At 43.8% G+C, this 17847-nt stretch overlaps 1 protein-coding gene across 1 annotated transcript in view; it reads right to left on the bottom strand.

The window, feature by feature from the left end:
• Positions 1–17059, bottom strand: part of RCVRN (recoverin) — a 28248-nt gene extending 11189 nt beyond the window's left edge. Inside the window, exons 1-2 of the mRNA XM_073606790.1 lie at positions 16357–17059; positions 10214–10325 (exon numbers count right to left, since the gene is read on the bottom strand). Coding sequence (XP_073462891.1) covers positions 10214–10325; positions 16357–16737 — 493 coding nt within the window. The 5' untranslated portion in view covers positions 16738–17059. The remainder of the gene's footprint in view (positions 1–10213; positions 10326–16356) is intronic.
• Between the last annotated feature and the right edge of the window lie 788 nt (positions 17060–17847).

Here is a 17847-nt window from a genome sequence, read left to right on the forward strand (position 1 = left end):
CCTGGGGCTATGGCTGCAAAATAATCTGGACAGCGTAATCCTCCATAGGCCGGACAAGAAAGATGCCAAATATTATGTTGTCACTGTAAATGCCAAAGGAGAAGATGTAACACTGCCAGATCCCAGATATTATTGGTGAAGTCTCATCAAAGTGATGCCATTACCCTGTGGATTGAAAATATGGGTTGTGTGACGTCAAGGACTCTATGCTGACAGTTACCTTGCAAACCCATTTAAAGTGTTGTTAACAGGGAATATCCCAGAAGGCTGTATTGCCAGGACTAGAGGCTAGAGCCTTTGCTACACTTGTAAGGATATTGGTCTGGGGGCGATACATGAAGAAAAGTACGTATAATAAGCAGCAGGCAGTAGGTGCACTCAACAGGACTTACAAAAGGATGTATTTTCCAAAAAACACTTCCTTTTGTAGGTCCTGTTGAGTGCACCTACTGCCTGCTACTTATTTATTTATATATTTATCTACATGAGTGTGTTTCTTTTGCACTTATGTATGTGTTTTCTTTTCCTTTACACTTGGATGGAGGGTATGGTTCCTTGGGCGTACCCTGAAGTCTAGGGGGGCGATGTGTGGCCATCAGGTTCCTTCCTCCCCTGAACCAAGGGATATCTCTCTGGGACAGCCCCCCCCCCTCCCCAGTGCTCGTTGGTGGGCTTTGGCTGACCATGAGAAAAGGGGTCCGCCAGGCCTTTTGGCTAGTTGAACCATGAGTGTGTCTTGCCCGCCAGGAGCCTTGCGTCCTGGGAGGGGTCAGGGAGGAGTCCTACTTCTTTAGGAGGTTCACTAGAGACACACCCCTAAGTGCACTTTTTTTGGGTGTGTTTTCACATGCACTTTTTTTTGTTTGCTTGCTGACGCTTTTTTTTTTGCGCATCGCCGGTTTAAGAGAGAAAGCTGTCACCTGTACTGGGCCAATCATCTGCAGCCCAGGCATTCCCAGCTCCACTGCCGCACCTATACAAGGGACCTGTATACATGTGGCTGCAGAGCGGGGAATGTCCCGGCCACTTATGACTGGCACAGCAGAGTGGCAGCTTTCTGGAGGGCTCTCTCATGTGGGTGTGGACTAGGATTCTGAACACATCCAAGCTCATACATGTTGGTGACCAAGTGTGCAATCTGTCTATGTGCGCTTTGACTGCCTGGATGATTTGTCTTTGTGCTGTCAATGAGTATGCAGTCTGTGCGTTGCCTGCAACTGTGCGTGTATGTACTCCATTTACTATGTGGTGTCATTCAGGAGGGGAAGTGCATCTCTAAGGAAGAGGGCAGAAATATAGGTAAATATATAATATATATATATATATATATATATGTAGCACCCTCCTAATGTATGTAGGTTGCTAGGCAAATTTAGTTGGCTCCTCTGTAAGCAGAGGATCTGAGCTGGATTATTCAGAGCTGCTCAGTGTCTCACAGGCTTACTACCCCCTGTATTTTAGAGCAGTGGTCTCCAAACTGCGCCCGTGGGCCGAATGTGCTCCTTTGCTTGGCCTTATCTGGCCCTCGGGGCACTATTCCTCCCACTGACACCAACAAGGGGGCATCATTCCTTTCACTGACACCAACAGTGGGGAACTATTCCTCTCACTGACACCAACAATGGGGCATTTTTCCTTCCAGTGACACCAATGATGGAACATTATTCCTCCCACTGACACCAACAATGGGGCGCTATTGATCTTTTATTGAAAAGAATCAAGCAACTAATTTTATACAAAAGTAAAAAACAAAACCATAGTACAAAACTTCAACAGAAATCAAAGGAATACACATCCATGTTCGGAATATACACAATATATACATAGTCCACTACCAAAACATTTTAAGAAAACTATTTACATAAAGCAGCAGAGAGGGCCTAAGAGGCAAAACCGATCACCATCACCCATCACCATCATGTACATCGCCATTTATCAAAAAATAATCATAAATGATCAAATCTAGGGTGATAAGAGACAGACAGCCACACCCGGGAAAGAAACTCCTGGCAGTCAGGGAGGCTTGAAACCCCTCCACGCCTTCAACCAAGCCCTCTGACCCCACTTGTCTCTCTCAAGCTCCCCACCTCATACAAAATGTCATACACCACCACCTCAACAAGAAGGATTTTATGCTGAGTGCTGACCTGACACCGTGCGTTCCAGGTGAAATAATGTACTACTAGGCTAACTTAAAAAAGTGCATCCAAGCAAAAAAACTCCACCAAAAAACCAAAACACTCCACCATTGAATGCTCCGTACACCCACTCAGCATAACCCAGCCTGGAGAGGAAAGGAACACTGAGGGCTCGCCCCACCTGTTTGTACACCTGTAAAAGGGCAACAAAGCAGAAAATGGTCCATAGTCTCCTCTTCACCTGCACACTCCTCCCGAGGACAGCTATGATCCATCTCACTGCAGAATTTCAAATTGCCCCGAACATAGAGCCTCCCATGGAAGCACAACCAGGCCAGATCCCTAAATTTAAGGGGGACTCTATCCAAATTAATTAGTCTTAACCCTGCCCTCAAAACAGGGCTTGGGCAATCCCTTAAGGCCAGTGGGTCATGAAAGACTTCACTCAAGACTCGACTCATAAGGACTTTCCTCAGAACTGATCCAAGATCTTCAGCCAACAATCGCCACTGCCGCAGTAACTTCAGGCACTAAGCGACATAGGCTGGTAGCTGACCACGATGACCCCTTAGATTCTTCACTTGGCCACCTTCTTCCCAAAGTCGTAGAAAAGTCCTAAACCAAGATCTAAATATGCCTACCCATCCAGGAGGTTCCACTGCAAGCATATTACCAATGTTAAACTTGAGAAAAAGCAGCGAAAAGAAAATAACTGGGTTGACCATACCTAAGCCACCCTCCCTCCTGGATAGATACTTCAGAGTAACGTGATGTCAGAGAGACCATCTCCTCTGCTTCATCAGTCCCAGTGACAATCACCGACACATCGTCCGCATAGGCAACAACCCTCATTGGTGGCTCACCCGGGAGCCCCACTGGTACCCCACACAACATGCTGCTCTCTAGCCTCCTGATGAAGAGGTCGATTGCAAACACATAGAGCAGGGGACTCAGGGGACAACCCTGGCGCACCCCAGAGCCAACCTTAAAGGACTGCCCAACCCAACTATTAACAAGAGGAAAACTTTCTGCCCCCTTATACAAGACTTTCAACCAATCAACAAAACCACCCGGCAGACCTTACTTACTAAGGAGCAACCACAAGTACTCATGGTTAACACGATCAAAAGTCTTTCCCTGATCCAATGCCAGCAAATACTTTCCCCAGCCTGCAGCCCTGCACCACTTCAAGGCCTCCCGGACAGCTAAAATCGCTGTGAAGGTGCTCCTACCCTGGACCGAACAGTGCTGATGGTAAGAAAGCAAAGACTCTGCTACTGACGATAGGCGCCAGAAAAATATCTTTGCCAGCACCTTTCTATCGACATTGAGAAGGCTGATGGGGCACCAATTCTCAAACATCGAAGGATCTTTACCTTTTGAAACAAGAATCACAGCCGAGTGCCTCATGGAAGGTGAAAGCACCCCCTCAGCAAAGCAACTGTTAAAAACCTCTATCAAATGTGGGGCCAGAATAGATTTAAAGGTTTTGTAAAACTCAGCTGTCAAGCCATCCGGTCCAGGTGACTTTTTGATGGCAAGCTGTTCAATTCCCCTCATCACCTCTTCAACTGTGATCTTCTCTGTCAAATTCATCCATGGTTCATTTCCATCATTTAGACCTGGAGTAGAGTCCAAAAAGCTTTCCATCCTGTCACAGACAAGCTCTTTTCTCCCAAGAAGGTCAGCATAAAAGGACCTCATGACCTCCAGAATCCCTGACCTGGACTTTGTCAAGGAACCTGTACTGTCCTTAAGGCCAACAATCGTTTTTAACAGCTACACCTTGTTTGCAGTTCTGGTAAGGGTCAGGCAAGTGGTACTTCCCGTAGTCCCTCTCCAGAACCAAAGAGGCATGCCGTCATATTGACACTTCCTGAGAAGGAGTTTCACTTCGGAGATTGCCCCAGGATCTCCTCCTCTTGAGACAAGAGTATCCAGCTTCCTCCCTAAACATTGGTAGGTTATGTATTTATTAAACTGTTTTCTATTGGCTAGGCCCCTGAAGAATCCAGCAATCCTCTTTTTGGTCAGCTCCCACCACTCAGCCTTGCTGCTAAAAAAAAGTCCAGAATGGTCACCTGTGCTTGAAAGAATTCCTCAAAGGATTTCCTAACATGTTTTCCTTGAGAAGTGTCAAATTCAATCTTCAGATGCCCTTGCCCCTCTGAGGGGCGTCTGAAGCATTCAGGACCACAGATAGCACACAGTGATCAGAGAACTCTACTGCCTGCACCACTGGGGGCGAGAAAGCAGAGGTCTCCTTAAAAAAAAAACTATCTATCCTACTCTGACTACTACCTCGATGAAAGGTGAACCTGGTGTCATCCGGTTGGTGCTTAATGTGCACATTCACAAGACCAGCATCCCTAACCATACTATTTAAAAAAAAACGCTATCATATCCCAGCCTGTCCTTGAAGTCCTTCCTGTCCTTGGGCCTAGTTACTGTATTAAAGTCACCTCCAAGGCCACTTGCCGGGATGTAAAAAGAAATGGCTTGATCCTTGTAAAAAGGCTTTTCCCGTCCCACATTCTGTGCGGCCCATAAACTGTAATTAGGCGCAGGTCCTGCCCTCCCACAAGGACGTCTAAGACCATACATCTCCCAATCTCCAACTCAATAACCCGCCAGACAGTTACCTTGCCGGTTTTAAACAACATCGACACACTGCCGTAAGGCACGGCCACAAGAGACCAGTAAGATGGACCATACCTCCACTCTCTCTTGGCCATATGAATAAAGGAGGTGAGCCTAGTCTCTTGCAAAAATAAAATTTCAGCATCTAATTGGCTGAACAAAACGAAGGCCATAGAACGAGCTCTTACTGACTTAATGCTGGCAACATTTATTGTCACCACTTTTAATGGAGGGGGAGCCGCCATTTGGGTTATTTGGTGGATTGCTTCTTAGCTCCCCTCTGCTGCTCATCAACAGAAGCCTCTCTCTTTCTTGAGGCCACCTCCAACTCCATTTCTGAATCTGAAATTTTTGCTCCGAAGAAGCCCCAGATGAGGAAATATCTAACTTAGAGGCCCTATGACGGTTGGAGACGGGCACTGGAGCTTCCCATCCCCGTTCCGTCCTCACCGCCTGCCTCTTCCGCTGCCCGACCTTCCTTCTCTCTTCCAGGTACTGCAGGTCAGCTTCAGAGACGCCCTCATCTCTTGCTTTTTTCTTTGAAATCTTCACAGAGGAAGAAGATGCACCCTTTTTAGTACTTGCTACCACTCCTGGTGGGGGGGGGGCTCCCTTTAAGTCAGACTTAGGAGGGGAAGACTCCTGGGGTCTGACTGACTCGGGGAGCACAGACTTGGAAGGTCCTGATACAAGAGGAGCGGGTACAGTAGGCTGGGGGGACACAGAGACAGATACAGAAGTAGTACTTACAAACAGAGAAGGGGTGGCCACAGGAATTTGGGAGGGATCCTGAACAGGACTGTGGTAGTCAGTCACCGCAGAGGAGGATGGTACACCAGGGGCCTCACCCTCCAACCTGTCCAGCCCCGAAAGGTCATCTATTACCTCCTTCGCCATATTGTGTCAGGCCTCAGGACATCGGCTATAGGGGTGACCAAGGCGCTGGCACAGGTTGCACCTTATCATCTCGGTGCAGTTCTTAGCCACATGACCCTGACACCGACACACTGAACATTTCAAGGCTGAACAGAATGCTCCTTTTCTCCACAGCGGTGACACAGCTTGCGCTGACCAGGGTAGAAAATAGTCATCCTATCCCTCCCTATAAAAACTGAGGAGGGCAGGCGATGGACAACATTCCCATCCCTGGCCAATCTGACTGTTACTGACCAACTCCAAGTCCAGATGTTACGTTCATCAAGGATTTTATCGGGCTTAGTCAAAACCTCACCATAATTCTTTAACCATACCTCTAGATCCCGAGCAGGGATGCTCTCATTAGTGAGAATAATCGTGATCTTTTTCACTGTTGAACACTGTAAAACTGCAACTGGGGCCAGACCTTCCCATTTGGGTCTTGACCTGCACCGAGCCTCATATCGCACCCAGAACAGGTCAAGACCCTCTGGTCTGGTGAAGCTAATAGTATATTCCTGGCTCCCAGCTACATGTATTAGGGCATACAGATCGTTTGCCCCACAACCCATCTCCAAAATCATGTCCACCACGCATGCCGTGCTGGAGGGATTGCACCACCTTCCCATTTAAGAATGACTACATTTCGTCTCGGACCCCCAGAAGCCAGAGACCCAAGACCAGATCCTGGGGTGCTCAAAGTGGTAGCTTGTAGGGGGAAAAACCCGCTTGGAAGTGGAGTTACCAGGAGCACAGCGTACCACCTCAGCAAATGTAGGCTTATCAGTGTCAAGGCCCCAAACTGATATAACATTAGTCTGTATATTATTATTAATTGCTTGGACTGAGCTGGGGCGATTGTCCATCACACTTGTGCTTGAACGATTGCTATCAGTCACACACAATTTCCCATCAGGAATGGTCACAGTTTTTGCTGCAATACCAGCTGTCTCCTGAAGCTGCACTGTAGAGTCTTCAGCAGCTATGGGGCAAACAACTTTGGACTCAGCTAAAGGAGGGTTAACAGGCTGGGCTGACACTTGTAGTTCCTTTGCAGGAATATCATTTTTTAAATGCAACTTTTGCTGCACTGCAGCATCAGCAGGTACAGCATTGCTACACACAGGATTAGCAACTTGATTGTCACTGGGCACACTTTCAGCATCAGTCATGGTGCTAGATGTCACAAAAACAGTTTTATCCCCTGCTTGGGTCTTGACATTATCAGGCACATCATCAGTTATATTCTCATCGCCAAACGCTAGCTGATCCCCCACATAGGAGACTCCATTGTCTGGATGGCACTCAGCATGCCTCCTGATTCCTGGGAATGCACGGGGCTGCTTACCTCTCCCTGAGGGATCAGGGGGTTAGAACTGGGGGTCTTCTCCTCCACCTTTGCCATCCTTTTAAACCTTTGATCATTGCCAAACTTCTACTTGAAAGGCCCATCTCTTCCTTCCATCATGGACACAATGGTCTCCTGGTGTTCCACCCGGACCTTAGCCAGTTGGATTTCTGAATCCATCGATCCGCGGTTCCTGCTGTGCAAGCCCTCACGCTGCCTTCGCAAGCCCTTCAGCTCTGCTCTTAGTTTGTAGAGCTTGTCTCTTTACCTATTCAGGGCTTTAAACCCAGCCACCACTCGCTCCTGAATGGCCTCCGAACCTTCATCCTCACCAATGGCAGAGATATCACCAGCCATTGCTTGTACAGGGGCAGGCATGTCACCCGATGGCCCAGGAGATGGCTGCGCGCTTCCAGCAGGAGAGGCCCTGCTGGCCTCCATGGCTTCCCCATAAAGGGGCCAGGAGGGCTGGCAGAGATTTCACCACCACCCCCCTCTCACACGGATCACCGGCAGCAGCCTCAGAATCACAGCAGGAGAAACACCTTCCTCCTGACACATCTGTGCTCCAATGATGGGTGGGGCACTATTCGTCCCACTGATACCTATGATGGGGCACTATTCCTCCCACTGACACCAATGATGGGGCACTATTCCTCTCAATGATACCAATGATGGGGCACTATTCCTCTAACTGATACCAATAATGGGGCACTATTCCTCTCACTGATACCAACAATGGGGCACTATTCCTCCCACTGATACCCATAATGAGGCACTAGTCCTCCGACTGATACCAACAATGGGACACTCTTCCTCCCACTGATACCAATGATGGGGCACTATTCCTCCCACTGACACCCATGATGAAGCACTATTCTTCTAACTGACACCAATGATGGGGTACTATTCCCCGCACTGACACCAATGATGGGGCACTATTCCTCAAACTGACACCAATGATGGGGCACTATTCCTCGCACTGACACCAATGATGGGGCACTATTCCTCCAACTGACACCAACGATGGGGCACTATTCCTCCCACTGATACCAATGATGGGGCAGTATTCCTCTCACTGATTCCAATGATGGGGCACTATTCCTCCCACTGATACCAATGATGGGGCACTATTCCTCCCACTGACACCATGATGGGTCACTATTCCACACACTGATACCAATGATGGGACATTGGTTACATCCCTGACACCAGGACATTTTCTACTTCCATTGAGCAAAGTTTTGCCCCCCTAAAGTCTGAAGGACAGAAAACTGGCCCTTTGTTTGGAAAGACTGGATTGGAGATCCCTCTCATAGAGCAAAGCAGGTGATGGCATCTTCAGATACTCCAGGAAGCATCTTTCAGCAAGGTTCACTCTTCAACCCAGAGAATTTAGGTGGCACAGGCAGGGAGAAAGGTAGGTATTAAAGTGTAACTAAAGGCAAAACTTTTTTTTGTTTTTGTTTTGGATAGTGGAGAGGGATAAGAACCCCTTCAGTTTTTATTGCCATCTGTGACCTCGTTAGAGAAGTGCACCATCTTTATTTGTCCTGCTTACCGCTATTTAAAGTGAAAGTAAAAGAAAATCCCAGATTTTACACTGACATAGAACACTAATAGAGGGGTAATCTTCCAGTGGGGGCATTAGTTCTGGTGACACCCCGACATGGCATAAAAAAAAGAAAAATGACTGGGGTTACATAGTTACATAGTTACATAGTAGGTGAGGTTGAAAAAAGACACAAGTCCATCAAGTCCAACCTATGTGTGTGATTATGTGTCAGTATTACATTACATATCCCTGTATGTTGCGGTCATTCAGGTGATTATCTAATAGTTTCTTGAAGCTATCAATGCTCCCCGCTGAGACCACCGCCTGTGGAAGGGAATTCCACATCCTTGCCGCTCTTACAGTAAAGAACCCTCTACGTAGTTTAAGGTTAAACCTCTTTTCTTCTAATTGTAATGAGTGGCCACGAGTCTTATTAAACTCTCTTCTGCGAAAAAGTTTTATCCCTATTGTGGGGTCACCAGTACAGTATTTGTAAATTGAAATCATATCCCCTCTCAAGGTTATAACCCTTCCTTACACTATCCAGTGTGAAAAAAAAAGTTTTGCCTCTAGTCACACTTTAACTGCTTGCTTTGCAAAGGGGCATTTGTTGTAGGTTTTAAAAATCCTTTTAAACCTCACAAAAAAGAATAGCAATAGCTGTGATTTATTAATATACAATAACTAGGAGGTTTGCTTGTTGTGTTGTTTTTGTGTCTTCTCGGACACTGATGGGTAGGATCCCTTGCAGGCAGCTAAAATCCCCTAAGAAATCCAATTATTCCACAAGTAATCTCTGTCCCCCTCCCACACTGGTATGTAGCAGTAGTTTGTGTCTCTGCCCCTCCCACAGTGATGAGATTTCTCCCAGTAGTTTGTGTCTCTGCCCCTCCCACAGTGATGAGATTTCTCCAAGTAGTTTGTGTCTCTGCCCCTCCCACAATGGTGAGATTTCCCTGCAGTAGTTTGTATCTCTGCCCCTCCCACAATAACCAGGTTTCTCCCAGTAGTTTGTGTCTCTGGTCCTCCCACAATGGGGATATTTCCCTTTAGAAGTTTGTATCTCCATCCCTCCCATAAGACTATAATTAAGGTAAGACTTGGCTTTCCAATTATTTGGCCATTCTAAATTTGAGATAATTCGTAAGAGAAGGGTGACACCATCATTTGGCATTGAAATGCCCAAAACTTGCAAAGCTGGCCTTTAATTAAAAAGAAAGTTTGAAATCCTACAACCTCTCTTTCTCTTATGCCTGTGATTAGCTGGAAAACTGATTTAAAGGAATACTCAAAATAGTTTCTGGTTCAACCTCTGACCAAATCTGCCAAGGTATACGCATGTTCAGGGAACGGACGGCAACATCCTGACCCAGAAGAGTGACTAAGACATTGCCTTCAACCTGTATGGTCACCCTACACAGGCCGTATACAAAATCATCACGTGATCAAATATTTTAGTTTGGAAAGTCTTTGACCTATTTTTTTGGAACGAGGTAATCCCCCCACTCCCACCCTGGCAAAGATTTGCAATAGCTGGGGGAACATACTAGAAATATTAGATCAATTTGTTTGAGAAATATAGAGGAGATTCTACTTTCTATGTGAAATGAAATTTACCATCGTCCTTCTTTCCAAAGTAGACCCATATTTTATTTGTTCTCTTCTCTGGGGTATTCTCATCCTCCGGAAGATGCTTCTGGTCTTCGGCATTAATCATCTTGAATATTGCCTGAAAAGGAGCAAAAAATTTATCTTCTACTTAACTAGAACATCGGTGAAATATTGTGAGAGTCGGCAGCAGATATTCATACTGTCCTGATGTAAATCTGTTCTCATATCTTTGGCGGCAGCTCGGATGCGGTGGATTTGTGGTAATACGAGCATTAATGAGAAAAGGTGTAAGGCGCCGTATGGGGCGCCCCATTTATTCACCAAAGATTTACACATCTCTGTGTTTGTATGAAATGATTCAAAGGAGGAACAAATTACTTCTACTGTACATAAAACTGGTTATAATCCTCCTTTTTTTATGTAAAATTTAAAAAAGGTTACATATTTGTGTCTGGCATTATAATATGACCAGCTGGATGCACTGGTAAATATTTTAATTCGATTTGTTACAAAATATTATCAATAACAATGATTATCATTATCATCATCATTATAACCTGCCTGTATTTCCCTCTATTGCAGCCTTTCTGATATTTTTTTACCGTCAAAATAATTTTCAGGTCTTGGGGAACCATTGCTAAAACCCAGTAATGTCAGTGGGAAAAATGCCCCATTTGTTGGTGGCCAGTGGCAAGAATGCACCACTTACAGTGGTGGTCAGAACACAACCCATTACAGACAGCTAAAAAGATCATTGGTGTCAAGCAGCCAAGTGGAATTGGCCCTAGAACTATGCAGGCACCATCAAAAGGGAGGTCAATCAGTCCCAGCTCAAGGAACCCCTATCGACCTCTGGATTAACCTTAGGGTTACATGAAACCCTGGTTGAGAATGGCTGTTCTATTGCTGGGCCCCATCAAATGGGTGGTCAATCAGCCCCAGTTCAAGGAACCCCAAAGCAACCTCTGGATTAACCCTAGGGTTCCATGAAACCCTGGTTGAGAATGGCTTTTCTATTGCTAGCCCCATCAAACGGGAGGTCAATCAGCCCCAGCTCAAGGAACCCTTAGCAACCTCATGATTAACCTTAGGGTTCCTTGAAACCATGGTTGAGAATGGCTGTTCAAATGCTGGCCCTATCCAATAGGTCAATCAGCTGCATCTCAAGGAACCTCTTGCAACCTCTGGATTAACCTTAGGGTTACATGAATCCCTGGTTGAGAATGGCTGTTCTATTGTTGGACCCCATCAAATAGGTGGTCAATCAGCCCCAGTGCAAGGAACCCCTAGCAATCTCTGTATTAACATTCGGGTTCTATAAAACCCTGGTTGAGAATGGCTTTTTATTGCTGGCCCCATCAAATGGGAGGTCAATCAGCCCCAGCTCAAGGAACCCCTAGCAACCTCTGGATTAACCTTAGGGTTCCATGAAACCCTGGTTGAGAATGGCTGTTCTATTGTTGGGCCCCATCAAATAGGTGGTCAATAAGCCCCAGTGCAAGCAACCCCTAGCAACCTCTGGATTAACATTCGGGTTCTATGAAACCCTGGTTGAGAATGGCTTTTTATTGCTGGCCCCATCAAATGGAAGGTCAATCAGCCCCAGCTCAAGGAACCCCTAGCAACCTCTGGATTAACCTTAGGGTTCAATGAATCCTATGTTTAGAATGGCTGTTCTATTGTTGGGCCCTATCAAATGGGTGGCCAGTCAACCCCAGCTCAAGGAACCCCTAGCAACCTCTGGATTAACCCAAGGGCTCCATGGAACCTTGGTAGAGAATGGCTTTTCTATTGTTGGGTTTGGTATGTAAGCAATCTCATTCTATGTCAAATCATTTTGATGGTTTGGGCCTAACAAATATTTATCCACTGATCATTCTAGTTTGTCTTGATTCAGGAATGGAACTAATATGTTGTGTAAGGCGAGCAGAAGTGGGTCAGCTTCAGTGAAATTTCCAAAAAATTGACTATGGCTTTGGGGAAATTTTAGCAAAATTTCACCTACAATTATCACCAACTCATTTTGCCAAAATTTTACCAAAGGAAAAAAATCTTAACCCCACCCATCCCTTCATGGATGAGCTTTTTCCCTGTTTTTGGCATTGGAGTTAATTGGAGGCACAATTTTGATGAACCTGAAATCAATTTTGCAAACAAATTTCACCCCTCACCTCAAAATCCTCCATTGTGATGTTGTTGGTGCAAAATCCTTGTACAGCGCAGGTAGGTCAACCATCTCACAAAGTTTATCCCAAAGTAAATAATGGGCTTGTGCAGTCAGTTTCTCTGCTTACAAATTGATTTTAGTTAGTAATCTCTGAGGATTGTCTTTTTGAAGCCCACCAGTGCAGAACAATGTTTTAGTCTTTAGTAACAGGTCCAACTGAGCTGCAAGGCTTATGCCACGTAAACACGAGCGGTCTTTTCGACCAGACTGGTCCGACGGACCTGCAGCGGACTTTTTCGTTCAAAAATCTGACGGACTTTAGATTTGGAACATGTTTCAAATCTTTATGTCGGAACTCTGCCGGACCCAGTTCCTATCGAAAAGTCCGCTCGTCTGTATGCTAGTCCGATGGACGAAAACCGACGCTAGGGCAGCTATTGGCTACTGGCTATCAACTTCCTTATTTTAGTCTGGTCGTACATCATCACGTACGAATCCATCGGACTTTGGTGTGATCGTATGTAGGCAAGTCCGTTCGTTGGAAGTCCGCCGAAAGTCCGTCAGATAGTCCTTTGGACCAGTCCGGTTGAAAAGTCCGCTCGTGTGTACGCGGCATTAGAATAAATCCATATTGAGGCAACTATTATTGACCTCTCCTTTAAAATGGTAGTTCCCTCCTTGTCATGCTGATCCAATGGTTTCAATAGCTTCTGACTCAATGACCCAGACACAAGCATGCAAATAAATAGGTCTGACTATGTTTGCTGCATGCTTGTTCAGGCCTGGAGCTATCCTACCAGAAGTGAACCAAAAGTGAATTCTCACAGTAAAGTCCCTGCATGGGTCTTCTGTTATGAATACAATCTGACGGGGAGAGGGCAAACCTCAGTGCAGCTCAGCTGGAAGGGGTGGGGATCACATAAATTAATGTTTCATAAGTTCATAGAGGCGATCATAGGCCAGATGAGCTATATGTACTTTTTTTCAGGCACATGTTGTTTTTTTATTTACACATTTACCAAAACTAATTCGGAACAGTCTAGAATTTTTGCAACAAAACCAAACTAAAGTAAACTGAATTTCTGCCAGAATCTGCAAAAAATACCCAAATCAAGGAACATTTTCAAAAGAGCAAATAGATCCTGGTTTAAATGTCTAGTATTCCCGGAACAGATAGCAATAAAACTGAAACTGCAAATAGAAAGAAATAAACATTTACTATCAATTATCTGATTATTTGATTTTTTTTATACTTTCTGTCTTATAAAACCCTTCTGATTTATAACTAATGTCATGAAATAATTAACACTGATTCTCTGAACACTTTCCATGTATAATTCTTCCAGAAATTAACATAAAAATAAGATGTAAGCTATTATCTCATTATCTCATGACATTATTAAAGACATTTTAATTAAGGGAAAACATTTGCTAGAGACGAAGTTTGGCAATGGTGCTATAAAATGCTTACTGGCAAATTAATGTGTTCTTTTGTTAATATGGGTGTCATTTTTTTTTTTATTATTTGCTTAAAAGTAATATTTCTGGATTTTAGAACTTCGAACATTTTTGAACTCGATGATGCAGAATTTAAAATACTTACTATACGGGTCATTGGATTATGTTACTGTAAAGACATCTTTATATGCAGCTTAGTAACTGCTGAGGAAGATTTCAATGCCAACAACACACAGATGGAGTGCATTATGAATGGAGCACCTTGGGTAGCTATTAATCTGAATGATGGAAGCTTCCTCAGAGCATCCTGTAGACTTCCAAGGGTTATAAGTGGGACCGCAATTTCAGTTTTAGGCCTATAACTCTTCAACTTGTTCATACAAATAGGGATTTTTTGATTTAAAGCATTGTTCCCATGTCTGCAGATGTGTAATTTGATCCGCGGAAGAGGTCTACAATTTACAAGCTTTTCTGGAGACACCGGGTCATTAAGCATGTCTATGATAAGGGATGTCCAATGTGGAGAAAATACGCACATTGAAGACAAAGGAGAGAAGGGACTGGTTGTCTTGATTATAGCGGGAGGTCTGGTTCTCCTAAAAGATAAAGAGTTGATTTACTAAAGGCAAATGGACTGTTCACTTTGCAAGGGAACTTTCCCCAGAGCTTAGTGATTGAGGTGAAGCTCTATTGACTTCTATCATCCAATCATATGCATGCAAAAAATGTTCTTTGTTAAGTTTCCTTGAACGCGATTGGGTATTCACCATGGGAGGTCTACCCTGTTTCCCCGAAAATAAGACCTAGCGTGATTGTCGGTGATGGCTGCAATATAAGCCCTACCCCCCAAATAAGCCCTAGTTAAAGTCCTTGTAGGTCTTATTTTCAGGGTAGGGCTTATTTTCGGGGAAACAGGGTAGGGCTTATTTGGGGGGTAGGGCTTATATTGCAGCCATCACCGGCGATCACGCTAGGTCTTATTTTCGGGGAAACAGGGTATCAGCCCCAAAAAACGGGAAAGCGGTATCAGCAGAGGCGCCCGAATGTGAAGGAGAAACTGAAAAGTGGATTCTTCATGAATTGTTCTTCATAAAAGTTGAACTTCACTACATTTACTAAGCCCTTGAGGCAAATTCCCTTGCAAAGTGCAACTTCCCTTGCAAATGAACAGCCTATTCGCCTTTAGTAAATCAACTCTAATACATTTGTTATGGATAAGCAGTGGGATTTTTAGCAAACAAATTTTGCAGTAAAATTTCGGGTCTCACCGTGATTTTTACAGAAGTGGAAAATCTCATTTTTTGCTTATTGACTTGCTTAGGTGAAAATTGCTTAACAAAATTAGTTACTTTAGCTGTTTTTTAAAAAAAATTGTTTCTCTTCTTTTGTGTATCTGATCATTTTTGTAATGTTGCGTGTTTTATATTGCCAAAATTTGGCGAAATGAAAACTCTTAAACTTGCTCATTCCTAATGACTATATCAGTCTTTCTCAAACTTTTTAGCAAGTAATAACCCTTGAAATATTGTCCTAGTCTCAGGGAACCCCTGCTAAACATGACTGCATCTACAGATCACTGTACATTAGTGTGATGGTTAAGGAGAAGAATGTTCCCTATATTTGGGGTCAGCAGGGAATAATCCATCCACTTACAAATAGCCAAAAAGATCATTGATTTCATTGGTAACTTGCCTGAGTAGCAGAAGTTGCCCTTTGTTCCTAACAACCTCTGGAGAAACTTTTGGGTTCCTTTGAACCCTGGTTGAGAAAAGCTGGACTATATGCTCCGAGTTCTTTCCAGACAGCTGATCTGCTGCTCCTAAACCTTGCATGATACTCTCTAGCTCAAAAGAGAAAGCAAGAGATAATTCACCCCTATACAAATCATTAGTAAGACCTCATCTAGAATGTGTAGTTCAGATTAGGGTAACAGTTCACCAAGAGGATGTTGTGAAACTGAACTGAGTGCAGTGAAGGGCAAATAAGAAATGGAGGAGCTTATCATGCATACACTCTGTATGGTATTGGGGGGGAGGAGGTCTTATATATAAATATATACCAGGTGAATATAGAATACTCAATGAAAAAAAAAATTACCACCAAAAGTATGGTAGAGTGTTTCAAAAAATGGTTAACTATTTTCCTAAAGGAGAAAAATGTTTAGGGTTTAACACTTTGGACACTTTGTAATATAACAGTTTTACAGAACAGGGACTCTGGATTGAAGTTCTGGGGAAGGTTGGGTGGCCATTTTGCATATATTGATTAATAAAAGTAATTCCAACCTAACTTGCTACTAAATGTAACAGACACATTAGGGGCTCTGTATTTCTTTTTAATTGACATTAAGTTCATTGTTAACATAATGATCCTCTCTTTGTACTTCGATTAAAATTAACATTCTACTGAACCTTATGTGGTACATAGCCAGGTCACCTAATAGAACTTTACATTTTCCTTGGCATTGGATATTTAACATGGCATTTAGCAGGGTAAAAGACACAAATAAAAATAAACACCATACCGTAATGATTTCAAGCACTTCTTTTTTGTTGATGGTCCCATTACCATCCACATCGTATAAACAGAAGGCCCACTCCAGTTTCTGGTTGGCTTTGCCAGATGAGGTCATATGTAGCGCTATCATGTATTCCTTAAAGTCCAACGTGCCATCGTTGTTGGCGTCAAAGCTTCTGAAGACATGCTGGGCATAAGCTTTTGGGTCAGCGTCTGGAAAGAACTTGGAGTAAATGCTTTCGAACTGTTTCTTGCTAATCCTGCCACTGGGACACTCCTTTAGGAAAGACTGGTACCAGGTGCACAGTTCCTCCTGGGTAAATTTGGTGTTCAGCTGCAACTCCTCCAAAATCTCTTTAGAAAGGGCACCACTTTTGGTGTTACCCATGATGGAAAAATTAGAAGTCTAGGAACTAAAGGCAGACCTTCCCTTTTGTCCTACAAGACCAAACACAAGAAGGTAATGAGCAAGGCATTCTTCATGAGCCTAAATCCAGATAAAGCCTTTCTGGGATTACGAGGATTTAGGCGCCATGTAGAGAATGATATTGACTCTGTGACTTCAGAATTTCAATTAGTTGCCAAAGCATCACCATTCTCTCCTTTGGGTCAATATTTTACTTATCGTGATACAGGTTAGGAAGATTACCTACTCCAGTTTTATGTTGTGTAACTCATTACAAATTGCCTGCATTATTTTGACCTGGATTTGGATTAGGACAACCAACCAGACATTGGAATGAGTTACTATGCCATGGCTTTATCTCCAAGGCTTTATCTCATTGGATTTTCATAGTGCTCAGTATTACATGCTGCTAATTGTGATTATTTAGGATTACTAAAGTCTCACCTATGGACTGGACACTAACATTAGCATAACAATGTTATTTTTTTGCCTTCTGTCTATGACCCCTAAAAAGCATGCATAGCCCAGATTTAAGATTAGATTACAAGTATATATAACAGAAAAAGTACAGATAATTATGTACTTTTTCTATCATATATACTTGTAATCTAATCTTAAATCTGGGCTTTGCATGCTTTTTAGGGGTTATAAACAGAAGGCAAAAAAAAAAATTGCAGAGACAGTAGATTCCTCATGTATTCACACCCCCACATTCTGCAATAATATCCAATTAAGCATTTAATGTGTAAAAAATATTTGGCTTCCATTTTAGCTTCTTATGCCCCGTACACACGTTCGGATTTTCCGACGGAAAATGTGTGATAGGACCTTGTTGTCGGAAATTCCGACCGTGTGTAGGCTCCATCACACATTTTCCATCGGATTTTCCGACACACAAAGTTTGAGAGCAGGATATAAAATTTTCCGACAACAAAATCCGTTGTCGGAAATTCCGATCGTGTGTACACAAATCCGACGGACAAAGTGCCACGCATGCTCAGAATAAATAAAGAGATGAAAGCTATTGGCCACTGCCCCGTTTATAGTCCCGACGTACGTGTTTTACGTCACCGCGTTCAGAACGATCGGATT

The sequence above is a fragment of the Aquarana catesbeiana genome, linkage group LG12 (genome assembly GCF_042186555.1).
Source record: "Aquarana catesbeiana isolate 2022-GZ linkage group LG12, ASM4218655v1, whole genome shotgun sequence".
NCBI classification, from domain to species: domain Eukaryota; kingdom Metazoa; phylum Chordata; class Amphibia; order Anura; family Ranidae; genus Aquarana; species Aquarana catesbeiana.